The sequence below is a fragment of the Anas acuta genome, chromosome 1 (assembly GCF_963932015.1).
Source record: "Anas acuta chromosome 1, bAnaAcu1.1, whole genome shotgun sequence".
Lineage (NCBI taxonomy): Eukaryota > Metazoa > Chordata > Aves > Anseriformes > Anatidae > Anas > Anas acuta.
Genome location: NC_088979.1, coordinates 116149115 through 116171101, shown reverse-complemented (window position 1 = coordinate 116171101; position 21987 = coordinate 116149115). Strand labels below are relative to the sequence as shown.

Sequence of the window (21987 nt, the reverse complement as noted above, 5' to 3'; positions counted from 1 at the left end):
CTGGCTATTTACCCATCACAGTCCTCGTGGTTTCCGGTGAAGCAGACGAGGTGGATTCCGGAGCCCGTCTCTGGGTCGCTACGGTCAGACATGGAAATGTTCTTGAGATACGTACACGGTCCTGCCAGAACAGGCTACCTAAGGCCGCACCACTCCCCGTGACAACTGGAAACCCCAAGTCTTCCCTTACGTTAGTCCCTAAGCCAGTGGGCAACACCCCTACTCATCCAGCTAGAACTTAGATGCTCAAGTCTCTGAAACAAGAGAGGAAAAAGGGCTAACTGGCTCCCCATAAGGAAGCTCTGGGACACCTACACCACATCAACAGCAACACCAGTAGTAGCAGAGTTAGCTTTCCGCCATGCTGGAACGTTTTGTTCTAGAAAGAAGTTTCTGAAGAAAAAAACACATGTAGAGACAGACGCACAGACAAGCGAGGCATGGTCTGATAGACCCTCTGCCAAATGGCCCTGCAAAAAAAATGATTCCCAGGTGACAGCAAAAGCAGCAGTTCAGCCATCAGAACCATGGAACTAGCGTGGCAAGTGTTTTCACAAGCCAACATACATTAACAAACCCAGGTATCGCTCAAAGCAGGTGAAAATGACATCAGGTGATGGAAGGGGAAAAGAAAGACAAACAAAAGTATTTACCCTCCACTGTCCCTTGGATTGCAATGGAAGGAGGAGAAGGTTTCACCTTTGGTCTCTGAGTAGCTAAGATCAAACCAGAAAATTGCCTTCAGATTCTACAGAAGAACAGTGTTTTTCAAAGCAGTACCCGCATGGAGTTGGAAATACACAAAGAGCACGTTACATTCAGCTATTTTACATAAATACCTGCTTTTGTCACAGTATTATTCCATTCTTAAAGCAAGGTAGGCTGGCTGCGTTAACGTGTATAACACAAACAGTTAACATTTTAGTGAACAGGGCCTCTTGAGCAGAAAATTTACATGGAGGAATCAAGAAGCTCAACAATGAAGTATCTCCTTGTTATCATTTATAAAAGGGACTGATCGCATCACTGATATTATGGGTAAAACATCACTGGTATTGCCACTAGCAAGGAGAAAAAAAAAAAAAAGGAAAAAAGGTGGGGTTGCTAAACCTTAAAATTGTGCTCTTCATTTTTAAGTATTGCCAAAATACAGAAATTGTAATGGAACTATTTACCCATCATTGTTCTCGTGGTTTCCAGAGGAGGAAAAGAGGTTGACTCCAGGACCGATGTTGTGAAAGCTAAAGTCAGAGATAGAAGCTATCTTGAGATGTTAAGGCCTTCTTGCTACATGTATGAATGCATAATTTTAATCACATCCAAATAAACCAGTATTTCATTTGTGGTTATCAAGGTCTACTTTTTGTACCAAATAAATCACTTTTCTTTTTTTTTTTCTTTAATCATTGCATACTACCAAAAGGGAAAAAAAAAAAAAAAAAAAAAGGAAAAAACCACCCCAATGAGCTGATAAACACTGCTGCTATGAAGAAAAGTAAACAATAACGAAGCATTCTTTATACACAAGATGATTAGAGCTGGATCAGAAATTTAAGCAACACGAATTAACAACAGAAAACCTGAATTCTGGTAGACCATAATGACTGTCTTGATGTTCTACAGTTACTTCTTAACTGTAATAAATGACAGTTTCTAAAATCCATTTTCTAGCACTGAAGTAATAATTTCAAGCTATAAATTGAAACCTAGTAGATTAATGTGTGGCCAGAACTTCAGCCTACATCCAAGATACTGTCTTATTTTGGTAATGCCACCTTTTATTTTATCTGGATATCACTAAGCTAGCTCTCACTTCTACATTCCTTGTCATCCTTATAAATCTCAACTTTGGGGAAAAAAAAGAACGTATGCCTGGGCAGAAAAGGAAACCATAGCATCTCTGCAGAAAAATACACAGAGGTAACTTCAACACGGAGTTCCATCAAGATCTGGAACAATAAGAAAAACTACTTGTGCTTTCTTAATCAAAATCTGTAAGAATCTCTAACAGAATAGCACCTCCTTAATTTACAGCATCAGGTTTCCTTTCTGGAAGAAACATGAAATACTTCAAACAGACAGAATGTCATATCCACACCGTTAAATGAGCACGGGCTAAAAGAAGAGTCACACCTACTGTCCAGAAGTTAATGAACTGATATGCAAATGAGTATAGTGAAATGCAAAGATAATGGTAAAAAAAAATAATAAAAAAAAAAATATATATATATATATGTAAGTGTGTTATTGATAATAAAAAGAAAAAGAAGAGAAAGTTGATAAAAGTGCAAAGCTAATTCTTAACACAAGCAGAAGACAGGTCAAACAGTAGATACTTTGGAAAATGGAATAAAAGTTTTGGAACTGCCAAACACGCTGGTAAGAATATGTTATAGGAAAACTGGAAGAGCAAAGATTTGATGGACTAACAAAGGGAAAATTTCAAACATGGAATTCTTGTTCTGAAAGAACTCCATGAGATTCCTCCAGCCTAAAACAAAACACCTAGAAAATGTAATAAGACTCCAAATAGGCTTAAAGAACCTTGGCAAACAAACATTAGCTGGAAAAAAACAAACAAACAAACAAAAACACTAATAAGTAATTGACCAACTAACTAAGCAGTTGGTTTTTTGAGAGGCATCATGAAGATCACTGATCACAGCTAAAACACCCGCTCCAGGGGAAATAACATATAAACAAGTATTTTAGGGTAGTCCTCATTGTGTGTCTAGAAATCCTCATCTTCCTTTAACTGAAAGACTCTTCCATTCGCTCTTTTCTCTCTCCAACACACACACAAACATGCAAAACCGAATCAAACCAGAATTCCTCAGGCAGGTTACTGCAAGGCAGTCCTTCAAATATGAACAACTGTATATGCTAACTGTTCTCATCTCAAACCAAACATATGCCTAAAATCTGTTAATCAGTCATTATTATCATGCTTAATCACATTTTCAACTCTCCTGGAAATCTGGGGCTCATCTTTGCATGGGAATGTCCATGTGTCATTAAAATGATTAACGTCAGGCTAGATCAGACATGATTCTATCCATTCTCCCAGACACTGTAAGTATTGGGCCCCTATCCACCATCTGGTTTGGAAAGAGCACAGTGTAACTTTCTTTACAGGCAAAGCATACCGAATGAAAGAGATGAACTTTACGCCAATACGTAGAAAACACTGCTGAATGATTCTGTTAAGGCATTTGATCAGATGTTATTGCTCAGTATGGAAGATGTGTTAGTGATAAATACTGATAACTATCTCTGACAAATAAATGCATAAAACTTAAGTCATCTCCATGTCTCGATTTTAAGAATGTTTAGTTGGAGTGTGCAAGCTTTACCATTAGTTTGCAATTACAAGCAACTGGACAGCTGCTAAAAGTTTCCAATCAAATGCACATTCACTCCACTCCTTACTGCAAGGGAGTTCTGGCAACAACATGAAATGGTCTTTGGATGGAATTGTCATTATTGAAAGGAAACAAAGTATGTCTTCATACAGACACAGTAAAACAAGTAGAACCTTGAGCATTGATATAACTGCATTTGTTCACAGTTGTTCTGCAACACATTGACAAATTTTAATGTAATCTCTGCACACAAGATGTTAAAGAACCCTATAGAATAAACGCTGGCAAGGAAGAACAGGAAAACTATATATGCTTTAGATTAATTATTGAATATTGTGCAAATAATCTAACAAGTTAAATTTTATTGGAGTCTAGCAATAACACCAAAAGTTTGATAACACCATATAGAAGTGGAGCAATTTTTTACAAATATTTTGTTTAATTACAGTGCTATGTAGCTGTTTAAGAAGTTGTACTCAAGCAATGCATTGCAATGCATGCAATAATCATGTTTTAATTCCTATTAGCTTTGGACCTATCCTGTCTTGTTTACTGGCAGCAAAGCAAAATGTCTAACTTAGATAACTGCTTTGAAGTTATTTGAATGAAGGGATTGAAGGATCTATTCCCTGCTATATTAAACCTTCCATATTCATTCATCTCCATGCAAACTGGATAATCCCACAAAATGATTTAGGTTACCTTTACTTATTTTACATTTATATTTGCAGCTGAATATCATCATCTGTAAAGCATCAGGCTGTTGCTTAATTTCATGTTGCACTGCCAATATGTTGCAGATTTAATACTATTTTTACTGAACGAAAAATGCTGGAATAAAGGAACTAGTCACATTGGCCAAAACTTACTAAACGTGCATGCTCCATTTTAAGGCTTAAAAATCTGTATTAGGTCAATACAGGTATTTGTATATTGACTCATATTTCTAATGTTAACATTAAGCTTTTAAACTGTCTAAGCAAATTCATCTGATTGATCAAACTGTTTTAATTTATTAAAGTGAAAGGAATAAAGATGAACAGGTAGGAAGACCAACTGCATAAGCATTATTTCCACGGAATGTCAGGATAGCAAAGGATCATGAACAATTTCCTACAAGCTAAATACAGCGGGACTCAGTCAACAGAGGGAAGAACTGTCATGGGGAAAAGAAAAAAGAAAAGTGGCCTTCCAGTTAGATAAGTACCTTGCTAAAGTTAAGGATTCTCAAGTTACTGTCTGTGGAACACTAACAAAACTGATGTAGCTCCTGCACACAGTTCATGCTAATTCATGCTAACAGTTCACAGACATGCTAAAGCTTATTAACATCAAGCACTGCAATACAGACTTCTTAATATATTAGGAATGTAGACCAAGGACAGAAAAGAGTGCTTATTATTTTGTTGTATCATAAAAAAATTTCCTAAATTAGCCTGGTATTTGAGAGAACAAATTAATTACTACATAACTACAGTTCTGTAGTTATTCTAATTCATGTTAACTAGTAACATGCCAAAAGTATGATAAAATCTGTGTCGTAATTTTTATTTAAAACCACATTTCCAACTATTACCAGGTACAGCTGACAGCATTTCTTGGATGCCAGATGTTTCAGATCTTGAAGAAACAGGCTGCTTTTCATCAAAAGCTGAAATAAAATCTGGAGTTAAAATGAAAACGGACCTCAGAGCCACAGTATTTGAACAGCAGCTGTTGAGCAGTTCAAGACAACACGGATGTGATCAAGCAAGATAGCAGCAGCTTTAGAGATGACTGTGAAATTAGGTGCTACATGAACACTGAAGCTGGCATGAGGTGAAGTAAGGTCAATTCTGATATATCATGCTAGGTAGAATTATTCTTACTGATTTTTAAGTACCTATTCTTTGAAATAAAGTTGATTACAAAGAAATGGTTGAGATGGGAAGAAATAAATTTTTTTTAAAAAGCGCCTTTTATCAAGTAGTCTTCAAAGCAATGTGTTTGAATGAATTTTAGCATGGTCCACGTGATGGCAAGGAATGGGAAATGGTAATGGAATTACATGCTATTTACCCATCACGCTCTCTGTGGCTTCCATGGAGGGAAGAGATGTGAATTCCAGGCCTGGCTCCTGGGTAGCTAAGATCAAATATGAAAACAATCTTGAAATAATGAGTCAGGTTAGTTTTTAAATAAGGTGATCTTTTTCCCTTTATTAGCAGAGCCAAAAAGGCTACATTTATTTTAAATTTCTTGTATGTACATTTTTAAAGTGATATTTGTGATAGCTTACTCTGTTCTCTGTGTGTATATATATATATATATATATACTTTTTTTTTTTTTTTGGACACATAAAATCTAATTTTGAAGCATTTAATACAAGACCAACTTTCTGCATCTGATTTTCAAATTCTATCCAATAGCGACACCTGACAGGAAACCCCTTTCCCCCCACCTTTAGTTAGGATAAGCCTTTTAAATAAGGAGTTGCAAATGCCTTCTCATCCAAGATTAGGCGTAACGTGATGAATCAGGGCTTAATTACAATTAGAAACATCACCATGCACACAGATTGGAAATCCTATACAACTGGCTTGGTGAAAAGCCTGTAGATGTTCTTTAGACAAAGAGACAGAGTAAATTAATGGTTCGTTACAAGAAGCTTTATTTTGTCTGCACACCAAAGCAGACACAATGTGGGATGCACATTAAATCCAGATAGTCTGCATTTTAAAAAATCCTGTGGGAATGGTTGTCTGCCTAACAAAACCATGTGGTATCAACCTAAAGCAGGATCACAATTCAAAATCTCATCCTACAGACCAATTCTTTTTTTCTTATCTCTAAAATCTTTGGAATCAGAACAGTAGCTTAAAACTAAACAAATTATTGGCAAATATATATGTATTTGTAGCAACTGTATGACAAGTTACATACATGTAGAAGTAGCTGATATAAAAGTTTTAAGAAAAAGCCTGCTGCAGACACTTGGCAGCCAATATGCTTAAGTAAGTCTCTGCCTGTTGAAAAGCAATGCCAAAATGATGTAAATAATTACCGAATCTATTCTATTTAGCCAGTACTGCCCTTGTGGTTGCTATGAAGGAAAAAAGAATGAACTCTAGTGCTGGTTTCTGGATAGCTAACGCCAAATGAGAGAAGTTTAAAACACTGAGGCAGGCTGTGTCGAGAAGATGAGTTATCAAAGGTTGTATCATACTTCCTGTTGATGCTAGATTCATATTCAGCCCAGGGACCTTAATTTCCCCCAGCTGCCACAAAGTTCATTTAATATAAATACCAAAAACGATCATCCTTTGGTGTAAAATGGCTTAAAAACATCTAAGTTTTTGTGATTATATTTCAATGAAAACACAGATGCAAAAAATCAGTTTCTACCCAATCAGTAAGGTCACTGTTTCTGTTGGAAAAAATATGCAGCCAGTGATAGAAACGTGTTCTGACTACTTCTGTGGGCAGCGTTTTATGAAAAACTGAGAAATAGGTGCTTTTGATACTAGCAACATTCATGACCTATTAAAGTCAAAGGACAAGTAATAAGAAATCCAAATTGTCTCATTCTCTACATCTACGGAAAATGCTGTGGTAGTTCTGACAGCACACGCCACAGAGAGCAATAATGCCACACCTGACTAGCTGCTGAAAGTTTTCCATCTGATGAAGATATGATGTGACTGAAATGACCTTGGAAAGCATACAGTTCTCAACTTGAAAAGGAAACAAAAACACTGCACTAATGCGGAGGCAGGATAACTGTCAGTGCCACCCATGGAGCAACAACACAGCTGCATCATGTTTGTGTTCAGTATGAGTTTTATAACAGAAGAAAGCTCAGACATTTCCAAATGTATTGGTGATGAGAAACTGAAGGAACATTGACTGAAGTTTAACAAAACACTAGGGAAAACATGAGTACTGTACGTATGATGTAATAGGCTAAACCCCACATGACTAAAAATGTTAATGATTCACTCAATTCCACTTTACTGTTGTCAGATATAACAAGTTTGAAGGGTGCTTGAACAGTTACTGTAAGAGAGAAATACACCATTTCCTCATGTTAGGATTTTAGATCACACTGTCTTTCACAAATACATTGCTAATAAATTCACTTTTCCTGTAGCTACGTTACTAAGTTGCATTTAACTAATATAGCAACAAATGCAAAAAGCTGCTGATGTATTAAGTTTTAGAACTATGCAAATAAAAAATCATCAGTACTTGAGCTTACTAATTTCTCAAGGTATTTTACAGTTTATACTGCCAGCCTTTTTGAATCTGGGCACTTAAAATTAAAGACCAAATCCTTCCTGAGACTCCTACTATTGTGTTTATTTATTTAGTAAACATTGAGCACCAACAGTTTCCAGGTAATTTCTGTGTGTTCAACAAATCTGTAAATAAGGGTATTTCAATCAGGTCATACAATGTGTATCTTTGACACAGAAGCATTGTACAACACTCAAGTCCATTTAGTAAGGTTAATGCTCATTGCCCTTAAAATATTGAAGCATACTCTTATAAACACATCAAGAAGAGATGACAACATCATACTACAGTATTATGCTAAATGCAGTCCTGAAACCTTCATGAATGATGCTCTTAGGAAGTAATTTTTTTTTTCTCTGCAATTCTTGAAGTATTCCATACTAAATCTAGTACACTAATCAACCCACAGCTTCTAAGACAATTGAATGAATTTCAGAATAACCAATTACTAGATATGCCACATAATATTTATGGAACGCTAAGCATTTTAGATATATTGAATCTTGAGTGTCAAGAAAAAGCCCGGGTTTCATGAAAAGTTGAAATGAAAATCTGGGCCTAAAATGTTCTAACAACCCCAAAGACAACAGAATATTAGAAGGAATCTGGTAAAGGAAAACAAGCCATCCAGGCAGTATCAGTCCAAATGGAAGCAAAATGAGAGATGGCTTGCAAGTCAGCTGAGAAATTACTATTTTATGACAACAGTGAAATTCTTTTAATTATTCTCTATTAGACAGGACTCCTATAATCTAGGAATTTGCTTTCTCCATTTTGAAGCTCCAGGAAATTGAGCTGAATTGCAGCTCCAGGAAAACAAACAAAAACCTAACTAAATAAAAAAGGAACAGCAAGAGACAATAATAAGCTCTGATAGTCATTCGACAGTAGGTCAGTACCAGAAAAAGACTTTGTATGATGGAGAGAACTACAGAAGCGTTAAAAAACAAAATCCAACAACAACAAAAATACGACTCCAAACAGATCAAATGAATGTGATTGCTACCCATAACTGTTGCTGATGACTTAGTTTCTTGGGAAAAAAACAAAGATATATACAATTCAATTTTAATTGCAGCTGAATGGAAAGCACATAAATAAACCCAAGATAGAGACTCGTATGGTATGGTAATGAGAAACACAAGAGAAAAGGAAATACAGGGAGTCCTTTGTAAGCCACAATAGCTCCAACTAATTTTTCATTCAGAAGCCAGTTTTGCATATGCTTGCTTTGTTTTCTGAGCACACTATATTGCAGAACTGAGATATTTTAAAGTTGGTCCCCCAAAAGAGAATGGTTGATATAACAATGCAACAAAACACCCCTTGTTTAAATTGTCCTAGCACGAACTGAAACACAGCTGAGAATATCATGGAAGCTCTCTACCTTTTTTATGACCAGATTCTGGGTAAAATCCCATGCTCAAATATAAATGCACATATTCTGCCTAAAAAAAATACATTTTCTATAAAGACGGAGAAAAAATTAATGGTTAGAAAAAACAACCATAAAAATATCTTTAATGCCAAAAATCTGTACTACAGCAGTCTTTGGAATATTACCTTTTCCAGAGACTAGTTTAAAAAATTGTAATAGGAAACAAACATTCAGCTACAAGATCTCTTTAAGAAATGCCTACTAGCTAAAGACAAAACACTTCCTCCCAAAGGATAATCATCATCTTGAAAACCTGAAATTCATCAAGCTGGACATTTGTGTCTCACCTGCTAAATTCTGTCCCACCCTCCTCTCCAACCCCTCAGTTATTATCCTGAAAAGGCTAGAGCATACTTTACTTACTTGAACATAGTGATGTAGGCATACATCACTTAACTTGAAGCCAGATCTGCTGGATACTGGCAAGTATTAAATGTAACATGAAGCATTAATGAACAAATAAAACACCACTGCATGCAATATTAAAAAGCTAGGAGAAATAAACATCAGAATAGTACTATTTCAATATCAAGAAAGATCAAGGATTGGAAATAAAACAAACATAATTTACCAGTCTCTGTCTCTGACATTTTTGCAGATGCAGATATTTGGGAAGTGGAAGTAACATGAAGAAGGTTATTCGAAGCTGGAAAAAAAATGTGCCACATTATTTAAATGATACAAGAACCATCACTGCCCAGCTGGTGTGCGTGCTGTCTCATTTGAATGGGCCTGAGAAAGAAAGACACCTCCTCTGATGGAAGCAGTGGAGAAATGGCAGCTGAAAGCAAGATGGAGTAACACGTTGTCCACTAGGCAAGCTGTCATTTCGTCCCCACAGACAACACTCGCAAACAATGGAAAAAGCAGGTCATCAAGCAACAACTGTGTAACAAATGCAGCAGGCGCTTCTGCAAGCCAAGCTGCACCCACAAATATCTGTACTCTCTTTGGCAGATGACAATGATGCTGGATGGTCTGAAACAGAGGATGTGAATGGGAGAGAGGGAAAGGAGAAAATGGAAGAAGATGGGGTTTGACAAGTTACCCGTCACTGTTTGCTGGGTCGCCAGGGGGGAAGAAGAGGTAGATCTCAGCCTTGGTCGCCGGGTAGCTAAGATCAAACACAAAAACCACCTTCAGGTCCTCACGTTGACTGCCATCACACAGGCGATATCAAGATGCAGCAACAAACAGGGAGATGGAGCCCTGCTCGAGGCAGGCGTACACATCACAGCATCCCCTCCCCTGGAACGATCCTCCTGGCCTTCAAATGGCAGAGCTAGCCCCAGGTAACAGAGGAAACCTTGAATTGGAGGAGGCCCGTACTGCAGATGAGCCCCCAAAAGGAATCCAAAAGCTTAAATGTGTAGCTCTTATCCAAGAGCCGTAAGGGACCAGCTGCAACATGCACCTACTGCTCAGGACTGCCAACACCAGAACAGGCTCAACTCTGCAGGGAAAAGCACTGCCCGAGTACCCAAAGGAGGAAGGGAATCGCTGGCTATTTACCCATCACAGCCCTCGTGGTTTCCGGTGAAGCAGACGAGGTGGATTCCGGAGCCCGTCTCTGGGTCGCTACGGTCAGACATGGAAATGATCTTGAGATACGTACACGGTCCTGCCAGAACAGGCTACCTAAGGCCGCACCACTCCCCGTGACAACTGGAAACCCCAAGTCTTCCCTTACGTTAGTCCCTAAGCCAGTGGGCAACACCCCTACTCATCCAGCTAGAACTTAGATGCTCAAGTCTCTGAAACAAGAGAGGAAAAAGGGCTAACTGGCTCCCCATAAGGAAGCTCTGGGACACCTACACCACATCAACAACAACACCAGTAGTAGCAGAGTTAGCTTTCTGCCATGCTGGAACGTTTTGTTCTAGAAAGAAGTTTCTGAAGAAAAAAACACATGTAGAGACAGACGCACAGACAAGCGAGGCATGGTCTGATAGACTCTCTCTGCCAAATGGCCCTGCAAAAAAAATGATTTGCAGGTGACAGCAAAAGCAGCGGTTCAGCCATCAGAACCATGGAACTAGCGTGGCAAGTGTTTTCACAAGCCAACATACATTAACAAACCCAGGTATCGCTCAAAGCAGGTGAAAATGACATCAGGTGATGGAAGGGGAAAAGAAAGACAAACAAAAGTATTTACCCTCCACTGTCCCTTGGATTGCAATGGAAGGAGGAGAAGGTTTCACCTTTGGTCTCTGAGTAGCTAAGATCAAACCAGAAAATTGCCTTCAGATTCTACAGAGGAACAGTGTTTTTCAAAGCAGTACCATCATGGAGTTTAAAATACACGAAGAGCACGTTACACTCAGCTATTTTTCATAAATACCTGCCCTTTTTACGGTATTATTCCATTCTTAAAGCAAGGTAGGCTGGCTGCGTTAACGTGTATAACACAAACAGTTAACATTTTAGTGAACTACACCTCTCAAGCAGAAAATTTACGTGAAGGAGTTGAGAAGCTTAACAGTGAAGTATCTCCGTTATTATTGATTCTAAATGGGACTGATCACATCACTGAGACAATTGGTATTTCCACTAACAGAAAAAGGGCCAAAACAAAAACAAAGAAACCAATGGTCTCCTACAGACATTGAAATGACCCTGAGATACCTACAGTCTTGCTACGGCAGTCCAAACAACACCCCAGAATTCTCAATCACATCAAAGTCACATCAGAGCAAGATGTGACATTTTATGGCATTATCTTATGATAATATATGTAGAATCATAGAAACTGAGCTATTCCAAGGAACAGGCCTGGATATACAATCCTTTACAGAACAATGTAAGACAAAACAGCACAGGACAATCTTGCTACTTGTTTCAGGAGATTTTCTTATGTTTATAAGAAAATTTACTTTTGTATCACTTCACCATTCCACTCCAAACTTCGCTAAAATTGCAGCAGATACAACAGGTTTTTCTCTCTCCCCCTCTGCCTCCTTGTCTCCCCACCAGTTACACAGCAGAGTGTGTACTCCCCAATTACAACAGTGTAAGTCAGAATAAACTTTCCATTTAACAAAGTGCCACTGTGCCTTTTGGAAGACTGCCTAGATGTCAGGAGAACTACAATGAAGAGAGAGATCATTACCAGCTGAGACTGGTGGCATTTCTGGCATGCCAGATGTTATGGATCTTGAAGAAAAAGGCTTCGTTTCACCTAAATCTGAAAAGATAATCTTCTGTTAAAAGACTTACTTACTTCAGGGCTACTACAGACAGCACATGACTCAGCAGACAGAAGTTGCATTGTTAATATGGAAGTAGAGGGAAATTTGCCTGCAAGCCAGCTAGGAAAGACTATGTCTCATGAACTGGTTGGTGGTGTGCGTGTCAAAATGGAAGCAGTGAAAATTCTTATTGCTGGTTAAAAATCTTAAAACACGTATTAAGATTTGGAGGTAGTAAGAAAACACCTTTTGATTTAGAAAGCAGACAGTGGGCCAGCTAACATAAAGCCAGTCAAAACAATCTTTTCACAGAAATACTGCACAAGTATATGTTAAGCCCCTCTTTACCTTCCACTGTTAAGTGCTCTTAGCACAGGAATAAAACTTGGAACGGCAGCTCCACAGCTGGGAACCTCAATAATGAGAAAACCAAAACCAACCAAAGACAGCCCATTCCAAGGCCCCTCAATCCCCCATCTATCACAATGAATGACAAGTGCAAATGAGAGTCGAGTTAATTGCAGCAATAAATGGTATGAATTACTGGGATGGTGACAACTAAAGCAAGGAAAAGTTCCAAAAACAGCTGTAAGGATAGAAATGGAAAGTAAATCATTAAAACTAAAGAAAGGCAACTTATCAGTTTTACCCAATGTTGTTTCTAACAAATGAGGTTCTGTGGTAACTACAGGCATGGTTATCTCCAAATCAGTAGTATATCCAGCTGCAGAAGAAAATGTAAATACACCTGAGAAACAGCTTCATGTACATAAATTAAGGAGGAAGATTTGGGGAAGGGAGAGAAAATTTACCTTCCACTGCTCTGTAGAAGTCAAGATAGATTTATTTTTATAACAAAGCATTCTTTGTTTTTTTTCTGAGTATTTTAAATACCCTCTCTACCTACTTGGCTGAAGACATTATCTTACTTTCCCATCTGTAAAAATGTTTACAAAGGGACTGAAAACTAACATATATATAGTTACACGTAGATTTGACTTAAAGAGCATCTGAAAAAAAAAAAAACAACAAAAAAAAAACAAACCAACAGATGAAAAATTTTCCATCATCAACTTTTCCACATCTTTCCATTAAGGTAAGAATTCTTCATAAAATCTAAGAAAACAAGTGTATTTTCAGGAGATGAAAGTCTGTCTGTACCACTTCATTAAGTAACTTAGGTCAAGGAAAGAAAGTGAGAAAGAAAATCTTATCACTGGAAAAGTATGTCTTACTTGACTATATCACTCTTATTTGACTTTTGCAGCCTTGCAAAAGTTAGATCTTTTCTTGATAAACCTGTCAGATCAATACTGCCTTACACAGGCAGCATTGTGTATCTGTTGCAGTCTTGCTTTTCATCTGTGGTGTGCCTGATCCCAGGAGCTATGGCACTGTTATAGGATTTGAAAAATTACCATATAGGGCAACAGCCAATAGGCAGTACGGAATAATTGTCTGAAATGATAAATACGGGAATAGCAAACTTTTTGGCACACCCCTCCCCCCCCCCAAAAAAAAAAAAAAAAAAAAAAGAAGTTACGTTTCTGAAATAATATTACTGTAATTTACCAGTGTCTGGTATTTCTGAAGCTGTAAAAGTTTGAGTAGAAGTAACATGAAGAAAACCGTATGAAGCTGGAAAACAAAAACAAAAATCATGCCATATTGTTTTAAAATTAAAAGAACCATCTACAACAGCATTATCATTTTTTTTTGAGCTGAAGAAATCTCTAGCTAGTATTAAATACGATATCCTCCAGAAAGGTAAGACTCTCACATGTAGCATAACCAATTAAATATGAGTTCAAAACAATTGTATTTATTTAGAATACTATGCACAGATGCATAATGCAACTGATGACCAAACTGTAAGCAGAACCACACAAGAATTTTTGCATTAAAAAGGAGAAAGGCAGCTCAAAGAAGAAAGGGAACAAATTATGAATAGAAATCAGCAGACTGGAACAGTATGGAATTTTTCCCTAGGATTCCAGGGATCAAACAGGAGGATATCCTGGTGCTGAAACTAGAGAAATAAAGTATGACAAAGCAGGAATGATACCAAATGAAACAAATGAACTGTCTTTTGTCAGATTTGAGTGGCTGACACTTCCAATTGATCTTCCCTTTAGTAATGGATTTCCTTCAAAAATGGATTTCCTCTAAAAACATATGCATCTGGCATTTCACTATTGGCATGCTAATGAAGTGAAATCTATCCAACTGGCTTTGTATACTTTTTTTTTCTCTTTTGGGTAACTGTCAGTGGCCCCACATAAATAACCAGTTCTTAACACCCAAGTCTCCTTATCTGTAAAATAAGAGTAAAGTCATCAGAGACATTTTCTAAAGATCAAGTAGCCAGTGTTTAAATCTTCAATAGCATTGTCTTCATAGTACCGGTTTTGAGATCTGTCTGTTTAAAAGTAACCACGTCTATATTCACATAGGAAGGCTAAAAGCAGTCCGATATTTTCGAACTGTGTTGGACTATGCAGTTTCCATTCATCTCTTAGGACTCTGAGCACTTCAGCAAGTCACGATACTCTACCTACAAAACTCTGGTGTGGACAGAGCTATTTAAATTTAGCATTTACCATAAATCTGATACCGTTTCAAAGCTTAAAGTTACATGTTGTAGCCAAACATGAAAATAGATAGTAAAAACACCTAGCAAACCAGTAGTTCAGTATTTCATTAAAAAAAAAAAACATCATTTAGAATCCTGTAATTTCGTATAGCAATACCATATCTGCAGTTATTCTTCATGATGTCAAACTGAACAGTTTAATGAGAAGCACTATGTCTCTTCTGAAAATTCCTAACAGTCAAGAGAATTAATCTTAGGAGAAATCATTACCAGACTTGGTTGGTTGCACTTCTGTGGTACCAGATGTTTTGAATCTTGAAGAAACAGGCTGTGTTTCATCAAAAGCTGAAAAAAGAATCTGAGCTTAAAATGCTGAGACCTGTGACTTAATGGGTTAGCATAAGATAGCTTTGTGAAGGCTGTGAAATTCCAGATGATGGTAATGCAAAGCTAAGCAAGATGGCACATTGCCTGGAAGTAAGGTGCAAGACAACCGTGTCATAACAACAAGGGATGATGAGTCCTCTGGCCTTGTAATTTGAGTCCCACGTGCCCAAAAGAATGTTTATCAGCAAGAAAATTTTATCTCATTAAATTTTCTAGGATAAGAGCTTTACAGTAAGTGAGAACACAGTAAGATATGACAGTATCTTCAAGCAGTCAGTTTTTTAAGCCAGTAATAAATATGTTTTTCAAATGATTACACAGACAAAAATGTTGAATAAGCAGCTCTGAGAGTTGGTAGCCAAGATTCTAAGGCAGATTTTGAAATTACCATTTGCAGATCTAAGTGATGCTAAGATAATTGAAAAAATATGGAAATAATCCACTGATTACCTATCTCCATCTTTCTGGTTTCTGCTGAAGGTAGAAATACAGATTTCAAGGTTGGACTCTGAGTAGCTAAGAGCAAACATGAAAAAAAAAAAAAAGTGAGATAACCAGGTAGACAGTCTCCCTGCAAAGTAGTATGAAATTTAATCTTAACTGTAACTATCAAGTTTTTGTTTGGTTTGAATCTTTCTTCTTTCTATACATTTTTACCCTATTCAAACTTTGTCATACATCAAATCAGGCTGAATCTATATTACTCGAGAGGTTTTTCTTCACTGTCCAGCATCCACAACCCAAACACATTTGATATAACACTTTCAAGCGTGTGCCAACTGGTTACTATTTCATTATATATAGCTATTTTAAAGGAAGGTGTAATAGAAAAAGCAGAAAGGAGTAGGTAAGATGAAGTCAGTGAAATAATCACGGAAGTGAGTGAACAGCATCTTTCATTTGTTATGTTGTAATGAATACTACTACAAAGCCCTTAAAGTTATTTCACTTAGAAGCACAGGTAAACTGAAATGTGCTTCTTTTTGTAAAAGCACACAAGCCATCAAGATGGAATTAGGTTTTCTTACCTAAAGTCCAAGATGAGTACATTTCCACAATGTGTGGGCTTTACAATAGTGTTCTGCTTCTAACAAACAGATCCTACTAAAAGTCAACCATGTGTACAGGCCAGTGAGTGCCATTCCTTCCAGTAAACAAATTGGTACTCATTAATGCCTGTTTGAATTATAATATATTTGAAAGAGAAAATTTCCATCTCTATGTTTAATTGCTCTTTATCAAAACAAGGTTTATCTTTTTGAAAAGCAATTACGTTAGAATTTTAAAACTCATCTTCTTTGAGATCACAAAAAAATATTCAAACAAGGTGTGGGGCTCATTTTTAGTGCAGACAATATGAATATAATCCAAAAAGTGAACATTTGTGTTTCATATATTGGATCTGCTTTCCCATTTGCCTTCAATCCAGTATGTCATACTAATAAATATGATCCCAGGTTACCATAATGATTTCTATAGAGATGAAAATAATACAAACAAAAGCCATATGATTCACAGCTTTTGTCAACAAAAGCTTCCTTTGATCCATTATGTATGAACTATGAGAGCTCTCCCAAAGGCAACAGAACAGTAAGGCCACGTTAACAAAGCTATCTTTTCAGGAAGTTTTGAATTCTTTCTGTGTGGTCAGTATATTTAGTTTATAAAATAAGGGAGATGTCTCCCTCTGGTACAGTCTAGATAGAAAAATAAAGAAAAAAGCCTTCTGGGGAACTAGGGCAGAATACAGGTCACATATACTTAAACATCAGGAAATAAATTTTGCTTTCTTCACTGATTTTATAACCCGAGGTGATCACAACATGCAGGGTGATTTTCCAGAGCAGTGAAATCTCCCATAGGTGACCACTCAGTCACTTTCACACAGTATCTGAGTTCAGCACAGACTTCACTGGAAAGCACAGACGCTCCAGTTGACCCAATGGCAGGGTCCAGCCTCACATAATTAAATCCTAGTTTTTGCTATATGGAATTATTTGGCAGAAATGGAATACATTAAAACAACACCAAAATAAATATCTAAAACACTTATGTTGCCTCAATTGTTATTACTTTACCTTTACCTCTGATAACAGCATAAAATTAGATCATTATTCCCCAGCAGAAAGAAAAAATAATTCTCATCCCTTGTAATTTCCAGGTCTTAAGCTACATTTCCATCAAATATGTTCTTAAAACACCGAATGACTTTCTATCCGATGCTACCTCTACCAGCATTTAACCGAAATTATTTCACTACAGTGAAAACAAATATGTATCCCCATTCCCACAAACACAACCGGAAAAGAGTACTCAAAAATTGTAACAAATTGTGAAGATCTTTCACATATTCTGCTTGGTTCAAATACATGTATGCACTTCAAGAAACAAGAGCTAGTCCTGGAAATTATTTTAAAATTTGGCAGAGTGCATTAGGTAAAAGTATGTTGTCTAAATAAATCTGCACTACACAATAACTTCTTGTCTAAGGCTTAACGAAATACCTATCCATACTGACATAAGATTACTCCAGTTATCTAGTGAAAAGAAAACCACAATCTGTAATGGCACGGGTGCAACTGTATAGCTCTGTAATATGGTATTGCCACTGCTGGTAGCAGGCCATAAACTTTGTACATAGTTCAGGACCCAGGCCTGGCAGGTCTGCCTTGCCCAAACTCTCCTTGACATGCCTATAGCTTTGGTTTGCTTTGGTCTAGCTGTAACAACTCCTCCAACTGACTAAGTGACTGTATCAATTAATTTTTATTGTTTATCTTCTCGTAGTACTATATAGTACCACAGCCTGTCACTACAATAAAACAAAACTACACTGAGAATGAAAAAAGAAACTTGCAAATTTCATGAAGAAGAATCTAATTGCTGCCATAATTTACATTTACTGAATGATATTATTGCAGTTCAAGTCTTAAAACCTATCAGCTAAACAACAACAACAAATATCAGGTATTACAGGTAATTTTCCATGGAAGTTTACTCGAATTTACAAACAAAGTTATTACCAAGTTGTGTCAACGGACTTTTTGGAGCATCAAAGATTCTGGATCCAGAAGGAAGTGGGTGTATTTCATTAGAAGCTATGATAAAAGAAATAATCAAGGCTTTATTTAATAAAGAATGCTGCAAGGAACAGTATGGAAGTATATTTTGTCTTATAAAGCACTCCTGAAACCAATGATGTTAAACAACAAAAAAGTGGTTCCAACCTAGAAAAAAAAAAACACAAGCACATGCATCTTGGTCACTTTAAAAAGTGTGTGGAATCTGCATGAAATCACACTTTCTCCCCCAAACACGACACTAAGAATCATCAATCAGAGGAAGTTAGTAATGAAAATCCATCAGTAACTATGGTCACCTAGTTCGAAATTAAGTAGTAACGCATCCGGATTACATTTCATATCTTCATCTTAAAAAGCACAACAACAACAACAAAAAAACAAGCAAGATTAATTATGCTTAAAAACTGATTAAATGTTAGCATGAAAAATAGATTGATGTTTTAGCTTCAGTAAATTCTGGAAACCTGCTGGCAACTCTAAGAGACAAAAGAGAGTATGACATTAGCATGAATCAATAGGAATATGTAAAAAGATGTTAACTGAGAAGCATTAGCAGTCCTCTTCACAAGGAACATTTGTATTTCTGTGGTGGAAAAAGCTCATGGGCTTCTCGTTTATGAATCATCATCCTGTATTTATACCATTTGTGCTTTAGAAAATCAAAATCAATATATATATATATAAATAACCAACAGTTTGGGTTCATAATTTTGCATAGTTTGGGGATTAAAATAAAGACAACAAAATCAACGTTGGAGAACGTAGAACTATGAATGCAAGAAGAAAGTAAATGCTGTTCCAAATCACAAAACTAATTACAATACTTATAAGAAGTTAAGATCTTTCATTACAAGAAAACTCTGAAAATAATAAGAATAATATAAAAAAAAATCTGTAAAGCTTCTTTTTTTTTTGGCCTCCAGGACAAACACAAATACATCCTGTCACACGCAAAGTAAAATTTTCCTTTTGCATTACTGTTGATGCTACCTAAACGAACCTGTCATCAGAGGAAAATCATTGAGGTTGTTATTTCAATTGTATCACTGAGGTTATTTTACTGATGGAAATTTTCTTTGTTGGTTTTATAAATCACATAAACAGAAATCATTACTTTGAAAAATAACATTGAATCAACCAGTCAAATCTGCTAGCAATAATGATGTACATACTAGCCACAGCTCAGCCAGAGCTAGATGCATTTTGGTTTACATTTCATCTTTGAGTTACTAGAAACAGAAAGGGAATCAAACATTTTTAATTAGGACTTCATTTGGAGTAGCTCAATAGAAAGAGGATGTAGTAGAAAAATTCTGCTAGAGGGAAAAAAAAAAAGAGAACCATTTACTGGACAAAGAAGGTAAAAAGCAGCAAAATTAGTTACCCAGTATGTTTTGAGTTTGCAATTCGGGTTTAGGCGTTGATTTAAATTCCTTAGGTCCATGCTTTCTCTCAGCCTGAGCTAGAAAAGAAGAAGCTTTATTTAATTTTGAATCCATCTGAGCTTTTCTTTATCTACTGCTCAAAGCCCACTGTCTTCCTTACAGCTATTTTATGCTATCTGATTAGAATAATTTCTGCAGTGGCTCAACTTCATCATGTGAAGTCCATATGCATTGGATTTATTCTGTTGCAATTTTACATAAGCAAAAGGAAAATATTAGTCAAAAAGAACAAAGCTAAGATTGTAAGTTCAAACAGCACTACTGCTATGGTCTCTCAAGTTTTGTTCATACCTTTTAAGTGTAATAGACTTATTACATCACATAGTGTATTTACAAATATATTCCCAGCTATTTTTTAATCCTGCTCATGCAAAAATTATCAGGAAAAGAACACAGATTCGCCTGTAATACCCTAGCTCTTCCATTTAGCCAGTTATAACAATAAAATAAGCTTTTGATTTTTATTTTTTTTTCTACATCTTCTGAGTAAACCATGGGCAGCTAATTAAACAGCAATTTGTTGTACCTAAATTGAACTGCTAGCCATATTTTAATACACTAGTGCATAATTATATGCCTCCTGTTTCACATAACATTTATTTACTATGGTATGTATCACTTTTTTCATCTTGTCAGAGGGCCCGTAGCATTTAATCAATCGTGAAGGACACAAAACCAGAAATCTGTGATTATAAAATGAAAAAGTGTACTAATATGGAACACAGGATGGTAAGTTCTCAGCCTTGAATGGGTAAGACCACTAATTCCTTCCACAGAGTGAATTACACTGCATTTAGCACAAACTGGTATTTATAGAAGATCTTTAATATTGGTGGGCATCATAATTTTAGCCTTTAAAAAATTTTAGTCTTCATTTAGCTTAATAAAAGAACACTTTCATTTTGAAATGGAGTAAAAGAGGAGATATTTTCCTTTTTCACCTCCATACTTCTTCCCTGATCAACTAAGTATGCTTCAAGAAAGAACTACTCAAGTGTATTTCTAAGTTTATTATTTCATTTTCTGAAGAAAACGCACTGGTTTCTAGCTTGCAAATAGCTGGATAGTTACTACTAAAGTTACAAACATTCTACCACATTTTATTTTTTTTTTGGGGGGTGGGTAGTGCCACAAAAGCTTCAATCTCCACACATGCTGCCTTATCAGGACCCAATTCAGCTTCTACTAAGTCAACAGTGCTGTTACTGTCATCACTGGAAAGGGGATTTAGCAGTACAGAGAAGTTCAAGCAATTTATCTTTATGAAGGTTGTGGGAGAAAATTCACCCGTGAGAGACCTAGAAAGATAATGGAAACAACAAACAAACCCGAATTTCACAGAAGTACTTCAAAAGCTAACTTTTTTTTTTCTGTTGAAATGTAACCATGAGAAAACATAAAGTCAAATGCAGACATTTAGGCCTCATTATGCACTGTCTGTTTTTTTGTTTGTTTTCAGAGGCTAGCTGGTTTATACTCATATGAAGCATGACTCTTGGCCACTAAGTTAGCTGAGCAAGAAGAACAAGAGAAACCGTGTCTAAAATTGGGATAAAAGAAACCAGGCTCTCCTCTATTTTGCACAGAATGGTGTAGGGTTGATATGAAGCAAGAGACGACTTTTTTTTTTTTTTTTTTTAATATATAAAGTGGTACATGAAGCAGAAACTTTAGACCTTAAAAGTTAAATTACAGAAAAAGAGGAATTCACCCAGAAATGCCTCTGGCTTTTACAGGGTATGAGGTAAAGTAGGTTTAATATTCTTCTGGGCTGGTTCAGAGGTAGCTGCAAAGTAAATCATTAATATAACAAGCATGATAAGCTAGTTTACTCTTACACCATGAAACATAGCAAGCATTCATTTAGGCAGCATTTCTTATTTTTCTTTAAGTTCTCTCAGCTCTCTCATTTATTTTCCTCTCTTCCTCCCCAGACAGCATTTGCATATTCTGATGGAAGCAGTAATTCTACTTCTTCAAGTATCCCATGTGAGCACAAGGGGAAGACTTCAGGATCCAGAAGGAGGACAGGAAGAACAGAACTTGGAAAATATGGCAACAAAGGAGTTACCATGCATTATCCCTACCTATCCCTACTATGCATTAACTCTACCTTGGATTCACAAGTGGTTGTTTTTACTTCAAGTCTGTTCTCTATTTGACAAGTCTGCTTTGATATATTTCTGGTATAATTCTTTACATAAATAAATAACCT

At 36.5% G+C, this 21987-nt stretch overlaps 1 protein-coding gene across 50 annotated transcripts in view; it reads right to left on the bottom strand.

The window, feature by feature from the left end:
- Window positions 1-21987, bottom strand: part of ABI3BP (ABI family member 3 binding protein) — a 148251-nt gene that overhangs the window by 62624 nt on the left and 63640 nt on the right. For 23 of the 50 annotated variants that reach the window (XM_068695482.1, XM_068695319.1, XM_068695399.1 and 20 more), the window contains 16 exons: window positions 19712-19789; window positions 18268-18342; window positions 15695-15760; window positions 15128-15202; window positions 13837-13902; window positions 12914-12988; window positions 12186-12260; window positions 11232-11294; window positions 10589-10654; window positions 10125-10190; window positions 9648-9722; window positions 5421-5486; window positions 4939-5025; window positions 1176-1241; window positions 654-716; window positions 13-78 (listed from right to left, as the gene is read on the bottom strand). In XM_068695482.1, coding sequence (XP_068551583.1) covers window positions 13-78; window positions 654-716; window positions 1176-1241; window positions 4939-5025; window positions 5421-5486; window positions 9648-9722; window positions 10125-10190; window positions 10589-10654; window positions 11232-11294; window positions 12186-12260; window positions 12914-12988; window positions 13837-13902; window positions 15128-15202; window positions 15695-15760; window positions 18268-18342; window positions 19712-19789 — 1128 coding nt within the window. The remainder of the gene's footprint in view (window positions 1-12; window positions 79-653; window positions 717-1175; window positions 1242-4938; window positions 5026-5420; window positions 5487-9647; window positions 9723-10124; window positions 10191-10588; window positions 10655-11231; window positions 11295-12185; window positions 12261-12913; window positions 12989-13836; window positions 13903-15127; window positions 15203-15694; window positions 15761-18267; window positions 18343-19711; window positions 19790-21987) is intronic. The other 27 variants (XM_068695382.1, XM_068695473.1, XM_068695328.1 and 24 more) reach the window with 26 other exon arrangements.